The sequence below is a fragment of the Sinocyclocheilus rhinocerous genome, unplaced genomic scaffold (assembly GCF_001515625.1).
Source record: "Sinocyclocheilus rhinocerous isolate Xijiao unplaced genomic scaffold, SAMN03320098_v1.1 scaffold1307, whole genome shotgun sequence".
Classification (NCBI taxonomy): domain Eukaryota; kingdom Metazoa; phylum Chordata; class Actinopteri; order Cypriniformes; family Cyprinidae; genus Sinocyclocheilus; species Sinocyclocheilus rhinocerous.
In genome coordinates, this window is record NW_015631048.1 from 47,526 (window position 1) to 59,923 (window position 12,398).

Genomic DNA, 12,398 nt, shown 5'->3' on the forward strand with positions numbered 1-12,398 from the left:
GACAGGGCATCACAGTATGGTAAGTGGCGTAACATTTCCGTCTCACGCTTGAGGTATTCGGCCAATCATAACGCACTGGATAGCTGGCCAATCAGAGCACACCTCGCTTTTCAGACCGATGAGCTTTGTAAAAATCAACGCGTTTCAGAAAGGCGGGGCATAGAGGAGAAACAATAATGTACAGTATGTGGAAAATAATGTGTTTTTTGAACCTTAAACCGCATAAACACATTTCATTACACCAAATACACAAAATAATGGTCTTTTTAGCAACATCATATGACCCCTTTAATTTCTGAACTTATTTGTTTTGTTTTGTTTGTATGTATGGATTACTTGGGTTGTTACCTACATCTGGTGAAACTTTCATGTCAACAGCACCTTTAGAAATATATTTACTGAGAAAAATGGTGATGTGTTCAATACTTATTTTTCCCACTTTATATAAAACAACATCGAATTTAAACACATTTTAACATTTAATTTAAAAACAATATACAGTATGTAAAATTTTTAAATGTATTTTATCTCATCTTTGTTTTATTAAATTTCCCATTATGACAACCATTTTTATTCATACACACACAAATTAATTGTATAATTAAAAATATATTTTACTATTTTGTATCGTTTTGTGTTCCATTTATGTCATGACATTTTGTTCAAATGTTTAATATTTTTAATTTCTTAAACATTTTTAAATATTTTACATTATTTTACATTTATAAAATAGTTTATTTTTATTTTATTTTTTAATTAAAAAAAAAACCATTTAAATGTATTTTATCTCATCTTTGTTTTGTTTTAAAATTTTTTATGTCAATAAAGTTATCAGACACGAGTGGAAAGGAACTAGATTTTTATCTGAGGGAAAATGTGTGAAAAGTAGTGTTTTCAACCCGTGTGGCTTTGATGAGGTTTGTTTTTGAGCTTCTAAAACACTGTACGATCACAGCGCTGAGGTGCTCATCCTACATCAGTGCTTAAACTGTGAGAACTTTTATATAAAAGCTAAAATGCCAAAAAGGCATCAATGTGCCATTTCTTGGAATTTATTAATATTTTGATGACTTCTGATGTTCAACCACTTACATTCAGGGTCCTGCAGGTATTCTGCCGCCAATAGCAGCCGGTGTCTGTGTTCAGGGTCGGTCACATTGAGCTCTACGAGATGCTGCTCCTTCAAATCCCGAAGATCTTCCACTGTCTGATACCCATTCAACAGCAAAGATGAAATGTGCTCCTGCGGAAACATTTTTGTCTGTTAAAATAGCGCCAACTACATCAGATAATACCTTACATCCGGTTTTTGAGATGTTTGAATGTGAATCTGTGGGTATAACAAGCTTAATCATCAGCTTTATTATTTAATTAGACATTTTAAGCACCTCCAAATTGAGTCTTTCCAGAAGTTCCTGAAGAGTTTTGGGTCGAGGTCTTCTGCTCCTCCGGTGAGAGCGAATCCTCGGTTCTGGCGCACTTTCTTCCACCAGCACGTCGACATAGATGAACTTAAAGTTTCCTATTTTGCCGTTCAACATCCCAGTCCAGATTCCCATTGCAGGTTTGCTGATGATATCAATCATATCTCCCACCTTACAAACGAAAAAGAACATATGTTAATAGCTCTGAGTTGAGTTGAGTTCGTTTTTTTATTCCTGAACATCTCAGGTTGGTTTTTACCTTGAGTTTGAGAGACTCTGTGTCATATGGACTGGGAACGAAGTCGGTGTGGACCTTGGCTCTTCCACAGAACTGGCCCGTGTAGGGCACATCTTCTTCTAAACGAAGGCTGTCCCTGTTACTACAACCCTCAGAGCCGCTTGTCACACCACCTAAAGCATCAGGAAATGCAAAAACAACCAGTGAAACTCAAACCACATGGCTGAAATGTCAAAAGCACATCTGCGCCAAAATGTCAATTGAGTAAGCAGTACATTTTGGCTTCTGTGGCAGCTGTTTTACACTTTAAAACGCAGATTAGACCCGTGATCCATATAATAAATGGTTGAATAGTTTAATTCAGCTTACTAGATGAACTCTGGCCGCTGTGCAAACTGAACAAACTCTCTACCGAGTTACTGGTGTGGTTGCAGCCTCTGGCCAACGTGCCGTCCACGACTTGAGCCGCCGCAGCTTCGTTCTCCTCGCCCTATGAAAAACATCAGGGAAAGTCTCAGCCAAGAGTCCCAACCAAAACTGATACGTGACAGGTCTTCAGGTAGCAAATCAGGTCGTGCCAGGCCGCGGGTCGCTCGAGGGAGCAAAGTCTTTAATCTGTGAGAGCTGTGCTGCCATTTTTACCTCAGACATGGGAGCTGCATGTAATCCGCCCACACAAGCTCCTCAGAAGCTCTTTATAGTACAGCGGCAAAATAAAGGTTCACCACTTTGTAAATAAGCTTGAAATAAATTAGAAAACTGCTTTAATACCTCGGACTCACACCATTTACTCAGGATAAACATGGGAGACCTTTTAAGTTCTGAAAAGAACTTTAACTCTTTACTGTCTTTTTTGTTGATGTATTGAAAAACAGCTCCAGAAATGACCAAAAACCTCACATACGTTATAATGTCTTCTTGCTGAGGAAGATTTTTGAAAGGATCTAAGAAAGATTTTCAGAGAACAAAGACTTAAATGTTGGTCTTTTCTTTACACAAAATCTATTTTATAACTCTTGGCATATAGCATACAGTTCATACGCACTACTTTTATGATCCTTTTATGGTACCTTTTTCATTTTTCCCACTATTACAAATACAAAATATTCATTTTTTTTTGTTTGTAAAATGAACCCTTTGAAGAGATAGTCCACCAAAAAAAAAAATTCTGTCATCATTTATTCCCAATCACTTTGTTTCAAACCTGTATGACTTTCTTTGCAACACAAAAGAAGACATTTTGAAGAATGTTGGAAACCAAATGGTTTTGGCTCCCATTCACTTCCATTATATGGCCAAAATGTACTACAGAAGTCAATGGAACCCAAAACTGTTTGGTTACCAACATTCTTCTATTTTTCTATTTTGTCTTATGGTCCACAGAACAAAGAAATGCATACAGGTTTGGAACAACATAAGAGTGAGTAAATAATGAGAGAACTTTCATTTCAGTTCCCACTGACTTGTATTATACAATGAAAGTCCATGGGAACTAGCAACATTCTTCAAAATATCTTCTTCTGTGTTTCACAGAAGAAAGAAATGCAAGCTTGGAACGACATGAGGGTGAGTATACGATGACAGAATTTTCATTTTTGGGTGAACTATCCCTTTAAAGAACCCAAAAGCCAATACGCTGATCTGAACAACCTGTGATGCAACATCGTTATTTGATTAGAGCATTGTTTGCTAAACCTAACGAACCTTTGTTTTTAAGTGTAACAACACGGTGGGTACTGTAAGTTTTGATGTTGTTGTAAAGGTTAGTGTTGCTGAACTGTCAAGCAAGCGCTCACCATTTCCTCTGACAGGGCTTTAGTGTATTTCCTGCCCATCTTTTTACGCATGGTCAGTGAGATGTTCTTCATCTTCTTCCCGAGACCTCCTGATTTACTGGGATCCGCCTCAGCTGCTTCCACAGGCTACAGAGACACACATGGAGTTCAGTACGGGAGATTTCAGAGTCCAGCTTTTTATATGTGCTTTAATGACAAAAGAAACCAAACTCACCGTACTTTCTACCTTCTCTTCTGCCTTGACCTGGGTGGGCTGCTGTCTGTCGAAAATCCCAAAGCTGGTGGAACGCTGAACCAAAATGAAGAGATAAAATAGGTTAAAGTGGTCTGCAGCTCTTGATTGCATCTTGAGTTTCACACCATAATCTTACGGTCACAGAAGAGATCACTAACGGTCACTAAAGGTGACAGATTTTCATATGGCTAAGAAGTCTAGAACAGAGTAACTGTTAGCTGAGCACTCACAGTACTTGCGTAATGTATCATTTCACCACAACAGATGGACAAAGTGTGTGTTTTTTTGTTTTGTTTTTTGGAATAAAAAAATCGTTTTTACCTTGGGTTTGTTCCTTGATTTGTCAGAGACATTGGATGGTTTTCTTTGAAGCATTCTGCCAACTATGTCAAATATTTTTCTCTTAATTTCTCCTGACAGAAAGCCGCTCAGCTCTTATTGAAGACACCCGCACTGGCCTGAAGCAGCTCACACATGCAGTCGAGTTTAAACACACTTCCTCAACCGCACACAGGATGTGAGCTGTCACCTACTCTGACATCTCTAATCAGTGACTTTAAAGTGTCTCTTCAAGAGAAAATAATGCGTCCTTATCATCATGACAATCTTTTAGAGCAACACCCGGAACTAAGGTTATTCTGATGTAATTTATATGATCTGTAGAAATAAGAAATATCTTTAATTGAGCATTTATTTATCATCAATTCATTTAAAAATGGGTCAGTGAGATTATTAATATTTTTGAAAGAAGCCTCTTATGCTGACCGAGGCTGAATTTTAAATGCAGTACAAACAGTAATATTGTGAAATATTATTACAATTTACAATACCTGTTTTCTGTTTAACATATTTTCAAATGTAATATATTTCTGTGATGGCAAAGCTGAATTTTCAGCATGTGTGTCACATGATCCTTTATAAATCATTCTATTATGCTGATTTGATGCTCCAGAAACATTTCTTATTATTAATCAATATTGAAATGTTGTGCTGCCTAATGTTTTTTCAGGATTTTTTTTATAAATAGAAAATTCAAAAGCAGCATTAATTTGACAAATAAATATTTTACTGTTCCTTTTGATCAATTTAGTGTGTCCTTGCTAAATAAAAGTATTACATGTTTTAAAGACCCCAAACTACATATAATATTACACACTGAATATCTTGTAACCCATTAATGTTGCATATTCTAAAATGATTTTTATGATATAATCATCTATTTAAAACCAATACCATATTAATAAAAACAGAATATATTGTTTATTTTTCTCATTTACTTTTTACAATTTTTTTTTATTTTTTACAAATTTTTAAAAAGTTTTTGTCTTTTAAGAAGTATGCACCACAAATAGGCCTATTTTGTTATCTTAATGTAAAACATTACTATTTAAAAAATATTTAAAATACTTTAAAAAAATGTTTTGTGGTACACCTTGATTAATAAAGCTCTCTTTCTCGCATATTTTGTATTTTAGCACTTCTGCCTGAAATTTCCATATCACCAGCACATTATACATTGGATGCTGCATGTGATGCTGTTAATCTTGTGTGTCCTTTCAGCTCTGATCAGTATCTCACCAGAGGGTCCGGCGTGTCCAGGTCCATGACGGAGTGGGTGATCCACCTGTCTTGCTGGTCTCGTTTGTAGGGGTCCAGTCGGTGGAAGAGCTCCTCGTATTTCTCCCAGTCCGTGTCTCTGGGGAGGGTGAAGTTGAAGTTGTACATGACCTGTTCGGCTGATGACCTGTGGCAGGTGTGTGTGGACGTGTCCCACACTGGAGAATACGCCATGGGGCTCCAGTACTCCTGAAAGAGCCCTGGACTCCAAGAAGCCTCTGTTTCTGCTGTATCAACGTCTTTATCCTGCAGGGGCTGCTGGGATTGCCGTGTGGATGCCCTTGTGTGCTTCTTCTCAGCTTTTTTGGTCAGATTGATGCAGGTTATGACAGGACTGTGGCCTTTGCCATTGGATTCTGTCAAATGACGTAAAAAGGAACCAATATGGATGATGCAGCTTTTTGTTTTATTTTGTTCACACGAGGAAATGATTATTTAGGTTCTCACCACCAGGTTCTGTGTTGTTTCTCGACTCCTCTGTGGCACTTTGACCCCCCTTTTTCCCTCCCACCAGTTTCTGGATCTTCTTCAGCGTCCCTTGCGCCTCATCCTCACTATCTGACCTCCTGGTCTGAAATGAAGAGGCATTGGGTAATTACAGCACGTGAGGGAGATCAGAGATGCTGCGTACAGTTGACCTCTCTCAATCTGCCTCCAGATCAACACACACGAGATTCTACAAACTGCTGGGGATTCTGGGTAATACTAAAGCTCTGCCCTCAGGCTCTGACCTCATTAGAAGCCTTTCACAGATGTGCATTCTTACTCTGACATGTCATTTGAGTTCCTCATAATCTGACCTCTATTTCCATGAAAAGCCTAAGACACTTTTTTTTATTTCCTTCTATCCTTTTTATCCTTACTTCACACAATGTCAGAAGCCATAGGCAAGCAGGCTTAGAAGTGAAATAAATAAATAACTAAAATAATTGTTTTTAAAAAGTACTCCCACATTTCTATATATCCTTTATGTCTTTGTGTTTGTTTATTAAATATTTTAAATGGATGCACATTATATCAGTACCATACTGATTATCAGTCTTTGTATTGACCATTTAATTGTATATGCTTAATTTCTCTATTTTTTACATTTCGATTACCTAAATTTAATCTTTACAAATAATAATTGTCACAAAAAGTCATTTTTAGAAAATCTCAAAATTAAAATCCGTACACTTTTTCACACTGTACAGTATAATGTTATGCCTAAATGATTAAAATGATTAATTTGAGTTTTTAATGTTTTTTGTAACTTATTTAAAATAGCACAGAATTTTACAAATGATCAATTTAAAATTATTACGTTTAATTTTAGTGTTTTATTTATATTTTTATTTTAAACAAAATTATATAGAGTTGTAATATCATCCACTTTTTATTTTAAAATGATCAATGTTAGTATTTGGTGTTTTATCTATCTATCTATCTATCTATCTATATATATATATAGAATAATAGAATAATATTGCATTGTAATATCCGTCACTTTTTGTTTAAAATTATTCATTTTAGTTCTTAGTGTTTTATTTTTTATTCATGTGAACAAATTGTAATATTGGCTACTTTTTTAATGTATCTGTATTCAGCTTATCATACTACCCATAAATACCGGTGAATTTCTATTATTTTGTTCATCTGATTGAATTTTCAGAAAGAAAAAAAATCCATTTATGCATAATTTTTCAAATTTCCCCCTCAAAATTAGTATGGGAAATATGAAAAATCTGGACTGAGACATAAGTGAAGGCAGTATTCAATACAAAATCATAACAGACGTTTTGTCCACAATAAAGTGCAATAACTATTGAAAAGTTGAGGCAGTCATCAGAGAAGAAACTCACCAAGTCTTGCTGTCTGCATTCAGAGTTTTCTCTATTGGGATTCCAGGCTTCAAAATTCACACCCTGTGAATCAAAACACCAATGCTGAATCAGTTTGAAAGTGATATTGTTACTATATTATCTTACTGTAAAGATCTCAGGGCTGACATTGAAAGAATGATAAAAGTGCAATAATACACAGATGACTGAATCACATTAGTGGAATGGAGAATTTAAACACTGAGAAATGTATGCTGTATTATCAAAAGACACATTTTCTGGATGGCAGGGTTTGATGTGTTTGTCTAATATTGCACAATATTGCTGCTATGATTTACCTGGATGGAAGGATTTTTAACTGTCTTCTCTGAATTCATCCGCTCTTCTTTCTCTTCTCTACTGAGTTTTGACCGGTGGTGATCTTTGACCGTCTCTAGATTAAAATACAGCACAATTTAGCTCAAGCCCTGGATTTATGACAATTCAGACTTTAGATTTAGATGGAAACTTGGGAAGTCTGGGGAAGAGAGTGTGACCCTGATCACATTTTATCTGACTGTCAGTGAATCAGTCTGAGCCCAAATCAAATCCTCTGTTTCACATGGGCTTTTGGAATTGCTTTGTGTCGTCACTGATCTAATCCACTAAGACTGTTTGACACACACGGCTCTCACTGACCCCGAGCCCACCACACTTACTCGGCTAACAAAACACAAACACTGCAGTCTCTTTGGACCAGTTACCTGTGTTCGAATGGTTCTTGCTGTGTACCAAGCCATCTTTTTTCCTTGTGGACGGCCAGTGGGCATCAGACTCTGTATGATCTGTCAGAGATAATAACGGGTTATTTTTAGAGCCAAACATGGAAGGCAAATGAAATAGTGTTATCGAGAGGCACTGCCGCCAAGTAGGTCAACAGGACTGGCGTTTGGGTAACAGTGCTCAAAAATACAAGGCAGAAGAGCTTTGCTGGAATTCAGTGGGTCAAATACAAAAAAAAATATATATATATATTTTTCAAGTTCAATCCTTAATCCTGAAACGAGGCAAAAAAAATTCAGACGCATAAAGCTTAATGCTACGGTTCCAGACAGATGAAGTCCTGGATGGAATAACTGACCCTCGGATTATGAATTTGACAGACCTTTAAACTCTATGACACTTTGTTCTATGACTAGCAGTATTATTAGTACTTTAGTATTAGGCACGCGGTTTACGTTTTTAATGAACTGTGAGGGAAATCAGCAAGGAATTCTGGGTATTCATTCAAAACAAACAGACAACCCTGTAGTCTCATCTTTTGATGTGGATAGTAATTGGGACCTGTTATGTGAAAGAGAAACTGCATAAGATAAATAAATATATAAACATAACATTCCAACAACAAACTTCTAAAACTGTGAAAAAAGGCCTGTGGAAGGATGTGCACATGTTTACAGTTGACAGTTTTTTAATGTTACAATATATAATGGTTATTTAAAGTGTGCTAACAATATTAAAATGGAGGCATATTCAATTAATATTATAATTCTATTAGTTAAATTTCACACACAATGGAAATTTTCCAACAAGCTAATTTTATTTGTAGCTTTCAAAAAATCCAAAACTTGTCTCTGTTGTTTTTATAATAACAGCAAAGCTATACGCTCTTTTTTATTTTTTTATTGTTTTTTTTTTTATTGTTTGCTCCTTTTAATCCCTAAATCTTTTAATCATAAAATATTTTTTATAAATGCATTTTATTCATCAAGTTTATTTTCAGTTTATAACTCGCTGTTGTAGTAGCCTACCATAGCAGTGTTGCCAAGTCCGCGGTTTTCCCGCGGAATTGGGATACTTTATCACTGTTGCCGCGGGTTGTTATTTATGTTCGCAGGTTTGCGACCCCGATAACGTGATATTTAGCCCCTGGAGTGCGAATTTTACCAGGGGAACCCCGCCAGAAACATGTATTTTACCCCCCGGGCCGGAACGCAATTTTTAACGGGGAGCCCCCCTCGAAATACGATTGGGCTAGTTTTGAGTAGCAATTGGGCGGGTTTTGTCGTGAAAACCTGGCAGCCCTGTACCATAAGTTACGCGCAATAAACCTGAATGATATAACCATAACTATATATTATAACATAACCATAACTTATATAGCCATAAAAGTTAAAGTTTGGGAAGGCTGCCAGTGGGACAAACATCAGACACCAAAATAAAAACAGGCTCTTCGTTGTAAATATTACTCAGATCAGGTGCTGCAGCTCAAGAAAACACGATGGACAGTGACGCTTGTCAGGTAAACAGAAATAATACATACATAACACGTTAAAATTACTATGACTAGTATTTTTCTGTCGACTGTTTAGAAATAGAACTAGCAAATCGATGTTTGTTTTGTGAATGAATCACTTTGAGTCGGTTCATTCCTGTGTAGCGAAACGATTTCGGTAAGTTCACGGATAGAAATTGAATCATTCAGATAGCACTGAGCCGTTTGGAGAAGATTTGAATCACTGACAGTAACGTGCAGATCAGGCTAAAATAGCTATGTGATCAGCATTTTTTCTGTCGGCTATTTAGACAAAAAAAAAAAAAGCCACTCGATGGAATTTAAACGGTTGTAACGGGTTAAGCAAACGGTCTGAATCGGTTCACGATTCAGACCATAGACTGTGATTCAGACTGAATCACTCAGTCAGTTCTCTCAGTTTTTAATTTTTGTTAGTCAGTATTCATTTTCTTCTTTTCTTTTTCTTTTTCTTTTTCTGTAACTATGACATGACTTGTTCTGGTCAAAACTGAGCTTTTGCAAGCAACTCATTACCAGTATATGATGCTTAAGCAGGGACAAGTCTGGCACTGGTTTAAACAGGTGAGTTAGAACAGTAACTAAATCCCTCACACTTGTCCCAATTAATATAATCCTAATCCAGCTCTCTCATTCTCTCATAAAACACAGCATATGGCACATCATGATCTAATGGGTGCCCTTATGCAAATAATCCACCCTGACAGTCTACATTTATGTTATCATTCTCATAAGGTGTCATTTTGAGAAATGTATTAACATAAATAACATGTTATACAGGTCTTGAAGTATCATTAACAGACCAAAAGATCCAGAACTTACTTTCTCTTTGCCTTTTCCAAAATCTTACTTTCTTGAGTCTTACTTGTGTGAGTCTCTAGAAGCTTCTAGAATAAAATACAAGAATATGTTTAGTGCATCATGATATCTGATACATCAGATGTCCATGGCCTCATGCGGCATCTCGTCTGGATAAAAAGTCATGCTGGGATTTTGGTAATTTCCTAATGAGTGCGACCTGCTGTAGCCCACACACGTCACTCACAGATTAATCAGCGGTTATACAGGTGGCAGCACTTTTCCTTATTAATATTTTCGTCAATGTCACATTCGGCATAACTGTAGCTCAATGTCTCACGAAAGACCATGTGATTTCCCTTGCATTTCTAGGCACGTGCGGATGAACCCACCATGGCGATGCAGGGCTCAGATCCACTCCACACACTAATGTTCTTCACAGAGTTGGGACTAGGCAGCCTTCTGGGTAATACATCTTGAGTGTTCTGGCCAATCTGGGCCGGCTCGTACAGGCTGTCTGTAGAGCCATCCTGCACCAAACACAAAATAAGATATTTTTTAGTTGAAATACCTCCACAGTTTATGTCAAATTGCACCTCTAAAGCAGGATTACTAAGGTTAAAGAGCTTTTAGGGGTGATCTATGACAGGTCAAAGGTGATGAATCACAATTTTTATTTAAGTAAGTAACATGTATTAATACTATATCCTTTTATATATTTAATGTATTATTGTTTATATTATTTTAGAATTATCCATATTATTATTGTTATTATTATTAATCTCCAACATACTCATGATATGCGCAATATTTCTGCAATTATACAATAACCATGTGATAGATGTGTGGCTAAAGGTCTTGATCTTTGATTTTTAGATCTGCATTCTATGAAAATGTGAAGTATGGATTGTCGAGAGACCCTTTTCACGCATGTTCAGGAGCTACAGGCTGTTGTTGGATGGATATATCTGGATTCGGAGAATGTAGTGGCCTCTCAAGACCTTCAGAGGTGCTGTGGTGCCCCTGATCTATGAATAGGACATTTTCCTTTCTGCTGATCCGTGATCTGCTGTAAGGAGCTCTCTGTCTCACGGTAATCCTTACCTAACGTTTCCATACAATCACAATCCCTCTTTCTCTTACCATAAGATAATGTCATGATATCTGCAGCTAAAATGAGCATTTTAGCAACTTTTTCTGAAATATTGGTTTGTAATGAAAAGCATCACTTGAGTATATTAAACCACTGTTGTTATACAAACGTACAAGTACAGCTCAAGTTAAACCAACACCAGTGGAATCAAGGATCTAGAGACGCAGATAATCAGTTCAATCTGATATGGCATACAGTGTCAGCGTGAATCAGTTCAGATCATGAGGTGTCAACCTCTCATTTCTGTTAATCTTCTGAAATAGCTTATGAATCATAAAAACTGAGTTCATATCCAGCTGTCCAGTGTACATAAAAGAACGAACAAGGAAACTTTCTCTTACCAGAGTGAAACAGAAGAGGTTCATTTTCCAAGTCTTAGTCTGTATCCTTGTGGTTTCACACACTTTGATCGGAGAGATGCATATGTGTGAGAGAGTGTGTGAGCTCTCACGCACAAAGAGCGCTGGGATTGAGTGGCTGTTGGACTGTCTGTGGCCAAATCCCTCCCATAATCCAATAGCGGCAGTGGGCCGTCACTCTTTAGGTGCCCCCGGCCCTGCCTGCTAATGAGCTGCAAATACCCCAATGTTCTTATCAAAACAAACGTGCTGTCAGTGGGGGACAGGAGGACACGTGGCAGAGGTGGACACCCCTTTGACGTGATTACTGTTGTGTTTTTAGTTGCATTACTCGAGTAATGACAAGTGAACAAAGTTCCAAAGTGAGTTTGGTCTACAGAGAAAGTACTGGTAAAATTATATTTTGACATATATGACATATTTATTTTGAAATAAATGCAGTCTTGGTGACAATAAGAGGCTTTTGCCCAGTAGTGTATTATGGATTTTACTTTATACTCCAATTAACATGTCGTAAAAACAAGATATTACCATTGTAAGTAAAAAAATTAATAAAATAAAATACTGGATCCATAAAATGCCCACAAAAAATATTAGCTGCGTCCCAAATGACGCACTATACACTATGCACTTATACACTATGTACTTATGCACTATGTACTCAA

General features: G+C 36.8%; 1 protein-coding gene across 3 annotated transcripts in view; it reads right to left on the minus strand.

Annotated features, from left to right (window-relative positions):
* Positions 1–11,871, minus strand: part of LOC107741127 (SAM domain-containing protein SAMSN-1-like) — a 14,697-nt gene extending 2,826 nt beyond the window's left edge. Inside the window, exons 1-15 of one of the 3 annotated variants that reach the window (XM_016553718.1) lie at positions 11,716–11,871; positions 10,614–10,751; positions 10,246–10,310; positions 8,421–8,453; positions 7,874–7,959; positions 7,469–7,563; positions 7,152–7,214; positions 5,758–5,881; positions 5,272–5,666; positions 3,673–3,747; positions 3,459–3,584; positions 2,032–2,152; positions 1,684–1,835; positions 1,389–1,595; positions 1,093–1,243 (exon numbers count right to left, since the gene is read on the minus strand). In XM_016553718.1, coding sequence (XP_016409204.1) covers positions 1,093–1,243; positions 1,389–1,595; positions 1,684–1,835; positions 2,032–2,152; positions 3,459–3,584; positions 3,673–3,747; positions 5,272–5,666; positions 5,758–5,881; positions 7,152–7,214; positions 7,469–7,563; positions 7,874–7,959; positions 8,421–8,453; positions 10,246–10,310; positions 10,614–10,751; positions 11,716–11,739 — 1,855 coding nt within the window. In that variant the 5' untranslated portion in view covers positions 11,740–11,871. Of the gene's footprint in view, positions 1–1,092; positions 1,244–1,388; positions 1,596–1,683; positions 1,836–2,031; positions 2,153–3,458; positions 3,585–3,672; positions 3,748–5,271; positions 5,667–5,757; positions 5,882–7,151; positions 7,215–7,468; positions 7,564–7,873; positions 7,960–8,420; positions 8,454–10,245; positions 10,312–10,613; positions 10,752–11,715 lie in introns of those variants that run through there. The other 2 variants (XM_016553719.1, XM_016553720.1) reach the window with 2 other exon arrangements.
* Positions 11,872–12,398: the final 527 nt, after the last annotated feature.